This window comes from Oncorhynchus nerka, linkage group LG5 (assembly GCF_034236695.1).
Source record: "Oncorhynchus nerka isolate Pitt River linkage group LG5, Oner_Uvic_2.0, whole genome shotgun sequence".
NCBI lineage: Eukaryota > Metazoa > Chordata > Actinopteri > Salmoniformes > Salmonidae > Oncorhynchus > Oncorhynchus nerka.
Genome location: NC_088400.1, coordinates 51,516,718 through 51,533,232, shown reverse-complemented (window position 1 = coordinate 51,533,232; position 16,515 = coordinate 51,516,718). Strand labels below are relative to the sequence as shown.

The 16,515-nt window shown below is 43.1% G+C and overlaps 1 protein-coding gene across 2 annotated transcripts in view; it reads right to left on the bottom strand.

The window, feature by feature from the left end:
• The window catches only part of LOC115129604 (neural cell adhesion molecule 2-like), a 451,208-nt gene that overhangs the window by 132,926 nt on the left and 301,767 nt on the right, over positions 1-16,515 (bottom strand). For both annotated transcript variants that reach the window (XM_029660150.2, XM_029660152.2), the window contains exons 3-5: positions 8,142-8,348; positions 4,237-4,392; positions 2,095-2,232 (exon numbers count right to left, since the gene is read on the bottom strand). In XM_029660150.2, the coding sequence (XP_029516010.1) occupies positions 2,095-2,232; positions 4,237-4,392; positions 8,142-8,348 (501 nt within the window). The remainder of the gene's footprint in view (positions 1-2,094; positions 2,233-4,236; positions 4,393-8,141; positions 8,349-16,515) is intronic.

Here is a 16,515-nt window from a genome sequence, read left to right as displayed (position 1 = left end):
ATATATTTTGAGTTGTTTAACACTTGTTTGGCTACTGCATGATTCCATGTGGTATTTCATAGTGTTGATGTCTACAACATTATTCTACAATGCAGAAAATAGTATGTTTGTTTGTCCAAATGTTTGACTGGTATATGGGGGATTGGAAATTATGCAGACAATTACACTGATAGAATCCACAATGTAACTGCAATATTGAAGCTGACCTCCCCAACAAAAATAAATAAATAAAAATAAATCATTGATTACTCTTTTCAAATCCAATGTATTTTCCACGTCCGAATAAGTTGAAAAATTACATTCAAACAATGTTGATTCAACCAGTTTGTGCCCAGTGGGTTACTTCTGAGTTTTTCCTTATCTCAGTCGGACACACTCTATAGTGATGGCTGCGGTGGAATGTCCCATCTCCGTATCCGGATGGCGGGTGCCATGTTGCCGGGTGCCATGTTGCCGGGTGGATAATAGGACTCGCTTCATTGAGCAAGCTTATTGGATCTTCCTCACAACTATAAGTGGTGCTCTAAATTGAACACAATCCGTGTTTTTTTTTTCACCGAGTGCGTTTATTACATTAGGTGGGAAGAGCAAGATAGCCGAGACAATATTGTGGGAGCTCATGCATAACCGGTGCTTATAGCTCGCGAGAGATCACATTTCAATCACTCCCGAAACACTCTCAGGTGGCTTGCATTCCTGGCTTCACTGGGGCCTTCCTGAGGACAAATTATATAATTAAAATGACAACCTTTCACTTTTTGGGCTACAAAGCCCCGAGCTGGCACTAATTGAAATCTTCAATCACAGAAACAGTGCGAATATAGAAGAAATCAAAGGAGCGGTGGCAGCTGCTCCTTTGATCATTAAGTAGCTCTATAATGAGCCTGTCTAGATCGGTGAGTCTGTTCTTTCTCTCAAACTATGCCGATCTGAGGTGAATGCTCAGTTCATATGTTCAACACAGCACAATTTAGTGACTCTACAGTTCTAACTGCTGGAGTCACTGCCTTTGTAGCGGTGGTGGTTCAAAACTACACTTGCGTGATGAGTAACCTTGCTTGAGACCTGATGGACAGGTTCAAACCCCTGTCCATCACACTTCCACCTACACCACAGGATGCTGCTGAGGGGAAAATGGCTCATAATAATGTCCGGTACAGAGCAAAGGGAATGGCATCAAACACAAGGAAACCATGTGTTGGACGTATTTGACACCATTGCACTAATTCTGCTCAAGCCATTAACCACGAGCCCATTCTCCCCAATTAAGGTTCCCTCAACCTCCTGTGACCTACACAATTAACCAGATTCATTCTGAATCAATGACTCGATTCTTACACACCAGGTATGATTCTTTTCGTATCAATAACTCAAAAGAGAACCTGCATTGAATCATATCAGAGAAAAATAAATGTTCCACCACGATTGACAATCTCTACCACCGGAGACAGAAGTTCCTTCTTTGTATGAGACCAAGTGTCTCTGGACCGATAAGCGTTACATTTTGCCTGTGGTCCTGGGGTGCGATTGTTTGGGACCTGGCAACCCTGCACCTGTGTCAGTGCTGTGACTGTGGAGTGTAGGAGGGGAGAATGATTCTGTCTCACTAGGTGACTCTATTCTCACCCTGAGAGGAGCAACAATTCTGTATGCTACTGATCGATACACCCCAGTGCCTGGCCTAAGAGAGCCTTTACACTGTGGCTCCGTAAGGGGCTTCTCATCCTTAACATCACTGCTGTATGGCTGCTATTGTAGAAGGGACCATTGTATATGGTTGGATAGGCTTTTGATATGTATAAAACGAGAGCAGGTAGCCATATTGTATGCTACACTAGTCTTCATAAGTCTGCTCTGAGATAAGGCCCAGCTGCTACAGTGAGAGGAAAAATATGTCTGGGTAGGGTTTTAATGATTCTGATTTGTTGAGCTTTGTTCCTTCAGAGAACCAAGGTTACATATATAACTGAACGTTTTGGTTATGATATTCAAGGGGAGATATGATATGATATGCTAGCTAGATGGCTAACTCTTCGTTCACCACTGCATATGAATGGATAGGTATTAGCTATAGTGGACTCTATAGCTTCTCACCATTCACCACCACCTCGATGTCGACAAAGTCGATCTCGCCGCGGGCCTCCACTCGCGCCTCGCAGCGGTACACGCCCTCGTCTGCCTTGGTCACCTTGTGGATCTGCAGGTTGTTGTTGGGCAGCACCTGGAACCTGCCTTCAGGGGTGGGGGGTATATAGAGAGAGCGATACAGAGTGACAAAGGGAGTGATAGAGAGGGATAGACAGAGAAAGGGGGGCAAGAATAGAGAGAGGGATAGAGCATAAGAAAAGAAAGAAAGAAAGAAAGAAAGAAAGAAAGAAAGAAAGAAAGAAAGAAAGAAAGAAAGAAAGAAAGAAAGAAAGAAAGAAAGAAAGAAAGAAAGAAAGAAAGAAAGGGGTAGAGAGAGAGTTAGAAAGTCACGTGTAATAAGGAAAGAAAGATACAAGGAAAACGATAGAAAGGAAAAATAGTGAAAGGAAGTACCATGACTCCAATCACACACTTGCTATCAAATAATATTTTCAGAAACCTTTATCACTTTTAGCTTTTTAAAATAAAGTTAGCTAAGCGAAGTGAGATAAATACTTTAGCAATTAGGTCTGCAGTTTACAAAAAGTTTCCCATCCTTCTTAATTGTTGTCACTGGCAGATAAGTGATAACCCTATCTCTCTCTGTCGAGCGCAAAGATATTTAAAACCTTGTCCCGTAATTAGCGTGATTTTTTTTTTAAAGCACCCCTATCTCTACCTTTAATCATTACTGCACGGTAAGGGGAGATGCATCGAAGGGAAGGGCCTTTGAATTTCAATTAAAAAACCTGACTACTTTCAAAGGATTCAAACAAATCATTTACCTAATCAGGAAGTCTGTCTATGTGATGGGTGAATGAGAGGGAAGGTGTAGGAGGAAAAGTAATGATGGGGTGACAGAATATTGGTAAACAAGTCTGAACCTGCAAATTAACTTCTGTCCATCATGCAAGAGCCATGAATGTGTTCCCAATAGTCGAAGATACATTTTATTCCTTCTCCTTTCTTTCTCAGCCCCAAGATGTGTTCCAATAATCGAAGATACTTTCTCTTCTCCTTTCCTTCTAAGCCATAGGATGTGTTTCAATCTAAGACACTGTTCTTTCCTTATCCTTTCCTCCTTTGTTACAGGATGTGGTTCCAATAGTATACGACACCTTTGTTTGCATTCCTTTTAGGAGCAATGATCTGAAATAACTGTGTATGGTGGAATTATTTCCTGTGCTGTCACTTACAGTACCAGTGTTCAAGACAGACGGAATATCCCCTTCATATCCCCACATACTGTATCTCAACAACATAAGCACACAAAAAATAAGTGAAGAGATAATACAAAATAAAGAAAGAAAAGATATTTAAGGTGGAATAATATCCTGTACTGTGACTTTTCAGCAGCCATGAGAGAAGGAAGTAGAAAGATCTTCTTTCCACAGATCTCAACAACATGGAAACAAAAAAAATACTATATAAAAAGTGGAAAGACATAATGGAGGAATAATATTCTGTTCTTTCACTATTCAGTAGACATGAAGGAAGGAAGATATACAGTGGGGCAAAAAAGTAGTCAGCCACCAATTGTGCAAGTTCTCCCACTTAAAAATATGAGAGAGGCCTGTCATTTTCATCATAGGTACACTTCAACTATGACAGACAAAATGAGAAACAAAATCCAGAAAATCACATTGTAGGATTTTTAATGCATTTATTTGCAAATGTTCGGGACACACCCATGTTCTACAGTAAGCACATTTATTAAACTGATATGTCTCAAAATGGTGTGTGAAGCAAGCTGACATGTAAACTGAATTGATTAGATGTTACATTTTTTGATTCGCTAGCAAACCTGTTAATTGTCTTCTGATATCAATGATAATGTAATTATCAGCTGCTTCATTAAAAGCAGACTGTAAAATAACATCAAGGAGTGGGCCCATAAAAAAAAATCCAATGACATTTTCACATGAAAATATCACTTGATTTCTATATGGCCTGTACTGCTCAATAGATTACTTTTCATGAGTCAAGTTATGTTGCTATTATGGTAGCTACAGTAAGCACGTTACAAAGTTAGGCATTTTAACAAGCAAATAAGGTTTATCAACACATCAACAGAGGCAGCATGTATCAAATGACCATAAGCAGACTTACTGTAGTGCTCCTCTGTGATCTCCATGCTCCTGAAGCCCTTTTGGTAGAACCAAGTGACCGCGGGTGCCGGGGAGGCGATGACATCACACACCACCTCTGCCGCCTCGTCGTGACGGAACTCCTGGGGGGACCTCACGTTGCGGAACGTCAGCTTCTCTGTCACATAGGAAATGAGGTAACAGGAACTGAAGACACATTAGAGATGTCTTTCCAAGAGAGTTTATGTGATAATATTCACGCAAGTATACCATTTAGAATGCATGGCCAATACATCACCTCATTCTAAGTAGTATGCGAGTGTGGACTTTGGAACAGAGCCCAAATAACGTGTATTGATTGAGGGAAACCCTGCAGTGGAGTAGAGCGTAAACTCCATTCTATAGAACAAACTGTTTTACATATTGTTTATAATTCTACAGCACTGAGACAACTCGGATTCTCTGTGCTCTAAAATAGTCCCATTAACTTTCCCACAACATATTGAATGAATCCTCCCACCCCGAAAGTTCTGTTTGTAATCAAATGATTGATTCAACTTGTGTCGGTCTAAAGCTGTGGCACCTGTCTGACAAGCCCTGGCAGAAGGTTGATAGGTTACACCTGGGGAAAGCTGACTTGGGACCTGCATTTCTCTTCTCTTAAAAAACACTCCACCACCCTCTCAGAACCCGTAGTGCTAGCGTGTGTGTATGTTGTATGGAGAGATAAAAAGAGTGTGCATGCATGCGTGTGTATTTGGCACGTGGAGTTTGGCACAGGGTTATCCACTGTGTGTGGCAAAATGAAAGTGTGCATAAATCAAATGCATGGCCTTATTTATTTCAGTCCCATCTACTAGATCACTCTGCAACCTAGCACATTAGCATTTCCCTCTTCTTCTCTCACTAAATCTCAAATTCCCCCACCCCTCTCTCTCCATTTTTCTCTCTCTTTCGCGCTCTATTTAATTCCCTCACTCCCGCTTTCTCTCTTCCCCTCATTCCCTCTCCCTCTCCTTCCCCCAGTTCTCACCCTTGGATTCAAACACGTTGTTTTCCCTTGTTCTCCCGCTACTTATTTTCAATTTCCTGTCTCCTTTGTCGTTACCCTGCTCGACAAGAAAACCAGTAAGAAAAACAAATTCTCTCGTGTAACAGTCTACCGCTCACTTGACACCGTCAAATTGGTAACACAGTGAGAATTTCTCTTCCGTCATTTTGCCCACATAGCTGCAAGGGCAACTGTCAAAGTGGGGTGACATGACAATTTTCTTGGAGCTCCCTCAGGTGGGGCATCGACTGCCTCCAATGTCTCCTGTCTGAAATGGTTCTCAGTTGGCGGTTGCTCAAAGATAGACACTGGAAACTATACTTGTCAACTACTCAGCAGTGCGGAAAATTATAGTCTTTCGTCCGTGAGCTATAAAAAAAGTTATATGAGTTTGAATATGGATAGCTTTTGTCAGGTTGTGAGATGTGATGCCTGAACACATATGATAATGTCAAGACGTGTGCACGTGTGTGTGGGTGTGTGTTGACGACTTCTGGAAATGTCAACACTCACAAATGGTAATGTGCAGCACATTTCAACTGGCTGTCCAATTTTCGTAACATGTGGTGTTTATGTTTATCACAAGAAATCACGTTCGGTGTAGCCTCAGATGGGTGCTGGCTACTACTGGCCTGCTCAAGCCCTTTAGGTGACTATCTTCCTGTTACTGCACATACATACTGAACACACAGTGCTGAACGGTGGCTGACTGATGTTGTCATGGATACAGCTGCCAAGCTGTGGTGTGTGTGAGAGAGGAGGTAGGGGAGAGAAAAGTAAGCACCTTCCAGAGGGGGGTGTGCGTACGTGTGTGTGCGTGCATAAGAGCGTGTGCATATGTACATACAGTTGAAATCGGAAGTTTACATACACCTTAGCCAAATATATTTAAACTCAGTTTTTCACAATTCCTGACATTTAATCCTAGTAAGAATTCCCTGGCTTAGGTCAGTTAGGATCACCACTTTATATTAAGAATGTGACATTTCTGAAGAATAGTAGAGAGAATGATTTATTTCAGCTTTTATTTCTTTCATCACATTCCTAGTGGGTCAAAAGTTATGTACACTCAATTAGTATTTGGTAGCATTGCCTTTAAATTGTTTAACTTGGGTCAAATGTTTTGGGGTAGCCTTTCACGAGCTTTCCACAATAAGGGGTGAATTTTGGCCCATTCCTCCTGACAGAGCTGGCGTAGGCCTCCTTGCTCACACGCCTTTGCAGTTGCAAAGGACAGCGCTATAGGTCAGCGCTTCGTGATGGCCACTCCAACCAATACCTTGACTTTGTTGTCCTTTAGCCATTTTGCCACAACTTTAGAAGTATGCTTGGGGTCATTGTCCATTTGGAAGATCAATTTGCGACCAAGCTTTAACTTCCTGACTGATGTCTTGAGATGTTGCTTCAATATATCCACACAATTAGATTATTGAGATTATTGTATCTCATGATGCTATCAATTTTGTGAAGTGCACCAGTCCCTCCTGCAGCAAAACACCCTCACAACATGATGCTGCCACCCCTGTGCTTCACGGTGGGATGGGGTTCTTCGGCTTGCAGCCTCCCCCTTTTTCCTCCAAACATAACAATATTTATTATTGCCAAACAGTTCTATTTATGTTTCATCAGACCAGAGGACATTTCTCCAAAAAGTTCGATCTTTGTCCCCATGTACAGTTGCAAACTGTAGTCTGGCCTTTTTAAGGCAGGTTTTGGAGCGGTGCCTTCTTCCTTGCTGAGCGGCCTTTCAGGTTATATCGATATAGGACTCACTTTACTGTGGCTATAGTTACTTTTGTACATGTTTCCTCCAGTATCTTCACAAGGTCCTTTGCTGTTGTTCTGAGTTTGATTTGCCCTTTTTGAACCAAAGTTCGTTCATCTCTAGGAGACAGAAAACCTCTCCTTCCTGAGCGGTATGATGGCTGCGTGGTCCCATTTTGTTTATACTTGCATACTATTGTTTGTACAGATGAATGTGGTACCTTCAGGTGTTTGGAAATGGCTCCCAAGGATGAACCAGACTTGTGGAGGTCCACAATTATTTTTCTGAGGTCTTGGCTGATATATTTTAATATCCCATGATGTCAAGCAAAGAGGCACTGAGTTTGAAGGTTGGCCTTGAAATACATCCACAGGTACACCTCCAATTGACTCAAATGATGTCAATTAGCCTATCAGAAGCTTCTAAAGCCATGACATCACTTTCTGGAATTTTCCAAGCTGTTTAAAGGCACAGTGTATGTAAACTATGACCCACTGGAATTGTGATACAGTGAATTATAAGTTAAATAATCTGTCTGTCAACAATTGTTGGAAAAATTACTTGTCATGCAGAAGGTAGATGTCCTAACCGACCGACCAACCGACTATAGTTTGTTAACAAGACATTTGTGGAGTGATTGTACAATTATTTTTAATGACTCCAACATAAGTGTATGAAAGCTTTCGACTTCAACTGTACACACACAGTACACACACCACACCGGTAATTCAAATCAAGCGTCTGCCAGATGGCTACCAGCCGCAAAACTCCTCCGTGTGTCACGTCCCATTAACTGCCACAGAAGATTCCCTCTCCCATACGATTAGAGCCTGCCTCCTTCGCCTGCACACATTCAATACTATCCATCACACACACCACCAGACTCAGCGAACATTCACTACACTCTTTAATGGGCAAGTTATTACGGAGGTGCAATGGAATGTAAATATGGTGTATCTTTATGATCTAACAGAGGAGACGGCGATGTATTCAACTCATGTCTTTGTATGTCTGAAGGACCCCTACAGAGGCTGGAATGGATACAGAGGTAATGGAGAGAGTGTGGTGTGTGTGTTCTCCTCTGTTACATATGCATGTAAGTGACACTCACGGTACATCTCCAGCACCATGGTGGCCTCCTGTGTCTGTCCCTGGGCGTCGGTGGCCTGGCAGCGGTAGATGCCCGCGTCCTCCACCTCAGCATTATAGATGGTCAGCCTGGAGCTGTCCTCCCCGGTGTGCAGGGCCACACGCTGGGACGACACGATGCGCTCCCCCTGGGGGTTAAACCACTCCAGGTTGACCGGCTCTCCGATCACTGGTGGGACAGAGAAAACTTATAGGTAACATTAAGAAACTCTAAAAAGAACCAAGCCAAGCCTTAGACTTTAGAGCAGTATTTCCCAAACCTCCCCTTGAGTACCCCACCATTAGTTCCACTTATATATTCATAAGCACACCTGAAATAAATGGTAAATTAATCAGCCCTTGTTCAACATGGGAAAGTTATGCCTCTTTGAAATTTGATAAACTTGTTATCCCACTTTGGAGACGAGTAGGAGAAAAATGCAGTTGAATGATTTTCACACTTTCGAGAGCATTGGTGCTCAGGACGTCGTTTGTAGTCGACTGGTCGATCGTAGTCGACCGGTCGATCGCAAACTTCTTTCTAGGAGACCGCAAAAAAAGTTTTCAAAATGTATGCACTAAAAATATATGTTTGGCAATTCACAGCGTTACCATCGAGTCTGCTTAAAAATAACTATAGTTGCTACATTTGTTTTCCAAACTGTAGCTATCATAGCAACCGTCTGCAGTTAGCACGTTTCCAATTCCACGCTTGCGAGACCTGCAACAGAATATTCTTTGATGTTCCAGACATTTTTTTTTCTTCTATGAAGTTGCGGTTACGTATTTAATAGGAGTGCTGGACCAAGCAGCAAGAAAACGAATATCTACCACTTTCACCCGTGAGTGGGAAGATCTGCCATTCAAACATAGCTCTTGGTAAGAAGGGAAATGTCAAGAGGCATTTCAAAACCGTTCACAATAAATATGAAAGTGACTTTCCAGGTAAAAGTGAACTACGTAAGAGAAAAGTAAAAGAGTTGAAGTCTCATCTAGCTGCCCAACAATCGATCTTTACAAGGCCCGGCTCAAAATCAAAGGCAACCACGATTGCATCATTCCGGGTGAGTCGCATACTAGCAAAGCACAAGAAACTGTTCCAGGATGGAGAAATGGTAAAAGAGGCCTTTTTTAGAGGCAACAGAATGATTGTTTGATGATTTCAAAAATAAATAAGGATGTTCAGCTGTCCAGGAATATGTTTTCGTTTCAGCCTCCTCCATCTACCTCTAACCAAAGCTAGTTTTATGGATTTGTTTTCTATTAAACATGTAAAATTAACAGCCATACAGAAAGACTCAAGTGAAGGTGAAATGAAAGAGGAGGAACTTCTTGATGCAGGGAAAACTCCAGGGCTGGATGGCAAACCTGTTTTAATATACTCAGAGCATTAGCAAGTTTTAACCACTCCTATGTAAATGGTAGATTATCAGACACTCAACAAGAAGGTCTGATTTCTTCATTACTGAAACAGGATACAAGTGAGAAATATAAAGATCCAGGCCATTTAAAAAAATTAGAGGCCCCTTACACTTTAGTGTTGTGAGGCAAAACTTCTCGCAAAATGTATAGCGCATAGAATTTCAAAGGTATTGTCGGATATTATTCATTCTAATAAGAAGTTTTTTTTTTACATGGACGATACATTGGAGATAATATAAGGCAAGTACTGGAAACAATAGAACACGATGACAAATTTGGGAAACTAAGCCTGCTATTCATTGCAGACTTTGAAAAGGCTTTTGATAAAGTAGGACTGGAGTTTATATATAAATGCAAGGAACATTTCAATTTTGGAGAATCTCTTATAAAAATGGGTTACAATAATGTATAGTAAACCTAGGTGTAAAATAGTTTAAAAAATGGCTATTTCACAAAACGTTTTAACCTGTCCACTATCGGCATATCTATTTACCATCGAAATGTTAGCTATTCAAATCAGATCCAACAATAATATCAAGGGATTGAAAATGCAAGGCTTAAAAACAAAGGTGTCATTAGAAATCCACAACTTGGATCCCTCCACAGCCTCATAGAGGATCTAAAACATGTTTCTAACCTCTCTGGATTATAACCAAATGATGATGACTTAAAAAAAAATTTTTAAAAGACTACTTTACCATGTAGGTTACCAATAAAATGGTCAGATGGTGATGTGGATATACTCGGTATACATATCCCGAAAAAAAATACATGATCTCACTACAAATACATTTTAATAGAAAGTTAGCAAAAATAGATGATATCTTGCTACCATGGAAAATACCTTTCTATTTGTGGAACAATCACCCTGATTAACTCTTTAGTCATATCCCAGTTCACCTATTTTCTTATGGTCTTGCCTACACCTAAGCGAACAGTTTTTTTTATTATATGAGAAAAACATATATTCAATTTGATTTGGAACAGCAAGTCAGACAAAATTAAATGGGCCTATTTATATATTGAATATAAATTTGGGAGGCAGAAATGATTAAATATTAAAGCACTGAAGGCTTCAGTCATACAAAAGTTGCACTTAAATCTAGCAAATTAGTAAGAATGTCTCACCCTAAGATCAAGAAAGGCCTTTTTCCCTGTATGCAGATTGCAACCTATCACTTTGTTATTTGAAAAGGAAATCTCCCAAATATTGCTAATTTTAAAACAAGCCATTAGAACTTTGCTTGCATTTCAATTTAATCCAACAGAAAATAAAAAACAAATCATACAACAAATAGTGTGGTTAAACTCAAATATACTAATTGACTAATTAATTTTTTAATCAATTGGAACCTTTAACATGTGGAAGGGGGAAAAAGTATTATTATTATTATTATTAACCCTGTTTTTCACAAGCGTAGCATATTGTGAATTCTGCAAACAATGTTTCAGGCCAATATATATTGGTCATATTGGTCATGGCTCCCGAGTGGCACAGTGATGTAAGGCACTGCATCTCAGTGCACGAAGCATCACTACAGTCCCTGGTTTGAATCCTGACTGTATCACATCCGTCCGTGATTGGGAGTCCCATAGGGCGGTGCACAATTGGCCCAGCATCGTCCGGGTTAGGGGAGGGTTTGGCCGGCCGGGATGTCCTTGTTTTAAAAATAGGCACGGTGGGCTTTTGGTGTCTCTCCCTCTAAAAACATAAATAAATATTTTGGCCTTTATTCAGATTACAACCGCTGATTTTCGGGTATTTTAAAATGAAATAATCTTCAAAATATTGCTATTATTTAAACAAGGACTTGAAAATGAGATCGTGAACTCTTGCAAACAACGTTTCCCGTCTGAGAATGAGTGATAAATTACTGTAATTAATACATTTGTTCAATATATTTGAATACAAAATAAGCCATTATGAGCCAAAGCTGAGAGGATCACCAAAACTAAAGATATTCTGTTTCAGTGCATTTTCTTTAAAAACAATTATATAGCCTATCAATGTGTAGGCATACTGTGTAATAAAATCGATAATTGTATACTAAAAACTTGAATGTGTTTTTGCAGAGCATACAACCATGCCGACAACCATCCGTGGAGATCAAAGGACAAAGGGCTGGACAACAGGCCGCACTGAAAAAACACATGATTCCACAGAAAACCAACTGGGATGGATCCAGAGGCAAATTTGGCTTCATCATTAACATCTTTATGCTTTCGTGAATAAAACAATGATACAAATACTATCCCCAGCTTTGATCCATGCCTGGGCCTGCAGGACGAAAATGTATTTGTTTGTCAGACGAATCACTGAGTCGAAACTACAGAAAAGTACAAAACAAGAGAGCACACATGGTTAATGTTCTGAAAAAATATATATATACACTACCGTTCAAAGGTTTGGGGTCACTTAAAAATGTCCTTGAAAGAACAGCAAATTTATTGTCCATTAAAATAACATCAAATTGATCAGAAATAAAGTGTAGACATTGTTAATGTTGTAAATGACTGAAAGCGACTGATTTTTAATGGAGTATCTACATAGGCATACAGAGGCCCATTATCAGCAACCATCACTCCTGTGTTCCAATGGCATGTTGTGTTAGCTAATCCAAGTTTATCAATTTAAAAGGCTAATTGATCATTAGAAAACTATTTTGCAATTATGTTAGCCAGGTCTGCAATGCTTGTTTGAAAAAGACAGATACTTTGAAAAAAGTATCATTTTCAATTAATCGAAAATGAGACATGGCAATCTGCACAAAGGCAAAAAGGCCATTTTTAAACAATGGATGAGGTTTTCTTATTAATCTGCTTGAGAACCATTTAGGGTTCAAATAAAACTTCTGAATGAGTGAAGCTTTTAGAGAGAGGTTTAGTGTGTTTATATTTAATAATCTCAACCCATCCAATTCATATTCATTATATAGATAGGCTCGTTTTATTTTGTCTGGTTTAGCGTCTCAGATAAAGCAAAATATTTTTTGCTCATATGATTTGAAAAACGAATCATCAGGAGTAGGCAGCGCCATAAGTAAGTGAGTAAACTGAGATATGACTAAGGAGTTAATCAGGGCAATTTTCCCATAAATAGACAGGTATTTACCTATCCATTGTTGCAGGATCTTGTCTATTTTTACAAGTTTTCTATCTAAATTCATTGTGGAGATGTCACGCCCTGGTCGAAGTATTTTGTGTTTTTCTTTATGTTTTGGTCAGGCCAGGGTGTGACATGGGTTTTTGTATGTGGTGTGTAGCTTAGTGGGATTGTAGCTTAGTGGGGTGTTCTGGGAGAGTCTATGGCTGTCTGAAGTGGTTCTCAATCAGAGGCAGGTGTTTACCGTTGTCTCTGATTGGGAACCATATTTAGGCAGCCATATTCTTTGGTTGTATTGTGGGTGATTGTCCTGTGTGTCTTGATGTCCTTGTTAGAGGTTTTTTAGACACATGTATAGGCTGTTTTCGGTTTTCGTTTCGTTTATTGTTTTGTTGAGTTTGTGTGTTGATTCGTGTTAAGTTGTTTTATTAAACATGGATCGAAATCTACACGCTGCAGTTTGGTCCGACTCTCCTTCACCAGTAGAAAGCCGTTACAGAATCACCCACCACAGGACCAAGCAGCGTGTCAACAGGCAGGAGCCACAGGAGAAGCAACAGGTGCAGCAGGAGAAGCAACAGAAGCAGCAGCAGCAGTGGGAGAGGCTGCACTCTTTGGATAAATGGACTTGGGAGGAGATCCTTGACGGAAAAGGACCCTGGGCAGAGCCATGTATGGAATTGGAGCTGTCGGCGAAGCTGAGTCTGAGAGTGTGGAGGATGTAGTGGACAGAGTAGAAAGAAAGCTGTTGGCGTGGCATAGTATGCACGGCATACCAGTGCCAGCACCACGCATCAGGCCTACAGTGCGTCCCGCCTGTCCAGCGCTGCCGGAGCCTCCCGCCTGTCCGGCGCCGCTGCCGGAGCATCCCGCCTGTCCGCCGCGCCGCTGTCCGGAGCCTCCCGCCTGTCCGGCGCCGCTGCCGGAGCGTCCCGCCTGTCCGGCGCCGCTGCCGGAGCGCTGAGCTTCCCGCCTGTCCGGCGCTGTCAGAGCTACCGACCCTCATTCCAGAGGCGCCAGAGCCCCTCATTCCAGAGGCACCAGTACTCCTCAGTCCAGCGCTGCCAGAGCCTTTTTTTCCAGTCTGCCCAGCGCCGTCTGAGCTACCCGTCTGCCCAGCGCCGCCAGTACCGCCAGTCTGCCCACCGCCGCCAGTCTGCCCTGTGCCACCTCCACACTCCAGTCCTCCGGTAGCAGCTCCCCGCACCAGGCTTCCTGTGCGTGTCCTCGATCCAGTACCACCAGTTCCAGCACCACGCACCAGGCCTTCAGTGCGCCTCGCCTGTTCAGCGCAGCCAGCGCTTTTCTCCTCTCCTGCGCTGTTGGAGTCTCCCGCCTGTTTAGCGCAGCCAGAGCCTTTTTCCTCTACAGCGCTGCCGGAGTCTCCCGCCTGTTCAGCGCAGCCAGAGCTGTCAGTCTACATGGAGCAGCCAGAGCTGCCAGTCGGCAAGGAGCAGCCAGAGCTGTCAGTCAACATGAAGCAGTCAGAGATGTCAGTCTGCAAGGAGCTGTCAGTCTGCAAGGAGCTGCCAGTCTGCAAGGAGCTGCCAGTCTGCAAGGAGCTGCCAGTCTGCAAGGAGCCGCCAGTCTGCAAGGAGCCGCCAGTCTGCCCAGTGCCGCCAGTGCTCCCAGTCTGCTCAGCGCCGCCAGTCTGCCCAGCGCCGCCAGTCTGCCCAGCGCCGCCAGTCTGCCCAGCGCCGCCAGTCTGTCAGGATCAGTTAGATCCATCAGTCAGCCAGGATCTGCCAGGATCCGCCAGTCAGCCAGGATCCGCCAGTCAGCCAGGATCCGCCAGTCAGCCAGGATCCGCCAGTCAGCCAGGATCCGCCAGTCAGCCAGGATCAGCCAGGATCTGCCAGTCAGCCAGGATCTGCCAGGATCCGCCAGTCAGCCAGGATCCGCCAGTCAGCCAGGATCCGCCAGTCAGCCAGGATCTGCCAGATCCGCCAGTCAGCCAGGATCCGCCAGTCAGCCAGGATCTGCCAGAACCGCTAGTCAGCCAGGATCTGCCAGTCAGCCAGGATCTGCCAGAACCGCTAGTCAGCCAGGATCCGCCAGTCAGCCAGGATACGCCAGTCAGCCAGGATCCGCCAGTCAGCCAGGATCTGCCAGATCCGCCAGTCAGCCAGGATCCGCCAGTCAGCCAGGATCTGCCAGATCCGCCAGTCAGCCAGGATCCGCCAGTCAGCCAGGATCCGTCAGCCAGGTCAGCCAGGATCTGCCAGAACCGCTAGTCAGCCAGGATCCGCCAGTCAGCCAGGATCTGCGGAACCAGTCAGCCAGGATCTGCCAGTCAACCTGCCAGGTCAGCCAGGATCTGCCAGAACCTGAGCTTCCTCTCACTCCCGAGGATCCTCTCACTCAGCCAGGATCCTCTCGGAACCAGCTTCCTCTCACTCTCGAGCTTTCTCTCACTCTCGAGCTTTCTCTCACTCTCGAGCTTTCTCTCACTCTCGAGCTTTCTCTCACTCTCGAGCTTTCTCTCACTCTCGAGCTTTCTCTCACTCTCGAGCTTCCCCTCAGTCCCGAGCTGCCTCCGTCCCGAGCTGTCCTTCAGTCCCGATCTGCTCCTCAGTCCAGTGGGGTTCTGGGTGAGGACTACTAGGCCATGGTCGGCGGCGAGGGTGGACTATCCAGGGACACGAGGAAGAGGGACTAAGACAGTGTTTGAGTGGGGTCCGCATCCCGCACCGGAGCCGCCACCATGGACAGACGCCCACCCGGACCCTCCCTGTTGTTTTGAGGTGCGTTCGGGAGTCCGCACCTTGGGGGGGGGGGTTCTGTCACGCCCTGGTCGAAGTATTTTGTGTTTTTCTTTATGTTTTGGTCAGGCCAGGGTGTGACATGGGTTTTTGTATGTGGTGTGTAGCTTAGTGGGATTGTAGCTTAGTGGGGTGTTCTGGGAGAGTCTATGGCTGTCTGAAGTGGTTCTCAATCAGAGGCAGGTGTTTACCGTTGTCTCTGATTGGGAACCATATTTAGGCAGCCATATTCTTTGGTTGTATTGTGGGTGATTGTCCTGTGTGTCTTGATGTCCTTGTTAGAGTTTTTTTAGACACATGTATAGGCTGTTTTCGGTTTTCGTTTCATTTATTGTTTTGTTGAGTTTGTGTGTTGATTCGTGTTAAGTTGTTTTATTAAACATGGATCGAAATCTACACGCTGCAGTTTGGTCCGACTCTCCTTCACCAGTAGAAAGCCGTTACAAGAGAGCTTATTTATATCTTTTGTGATGTGAATACCGAGTATGTCTACTTCACCATCAGACCATTTTATAGGTAAACTCCATGGTCATGTAAAAGTTGTATTTTTTAAGGATCCAAAACATAATATTGTACACTTATCATAGTTAGGTTTTCTGTACTCTCTGGACTAAAACCTATCTAGATCTTTAATGAGATATTGCAGGGATCTAGCTTGCGGACTCATGTTTCATGATGTTCTATTATTTCTAGTAGTTGTCGTATATTATCGCCAATGTATCGTCCATGTTAAAAAACCTGGCTGATCAGGATGAACAGTACCTGGTAAAACCCTTTTAATTCTGAGTGCTATGCATTTTGCTAGTATTTTTGCATCACAACATTGAAGTGTAAAGGAGCCTCCTGTTTTTTAGATATACTGGGTCTTTATATTTGCCATCTGGATCTTGTTTTATAATAGAGAAATCAGACCTTCCTGCTGAGTACCTGACTACCATTTTTTTTTTTGTGTGTGAATTTTATCCCCTTTTCTCCCCAATTTCATGGTATCCAATTGTTAGTAGTTACTATCTTGCCTCATCGCTAAAACTCCCGTACGGGCTTGGGAGAGACGAAGGTCGAAAGCCATT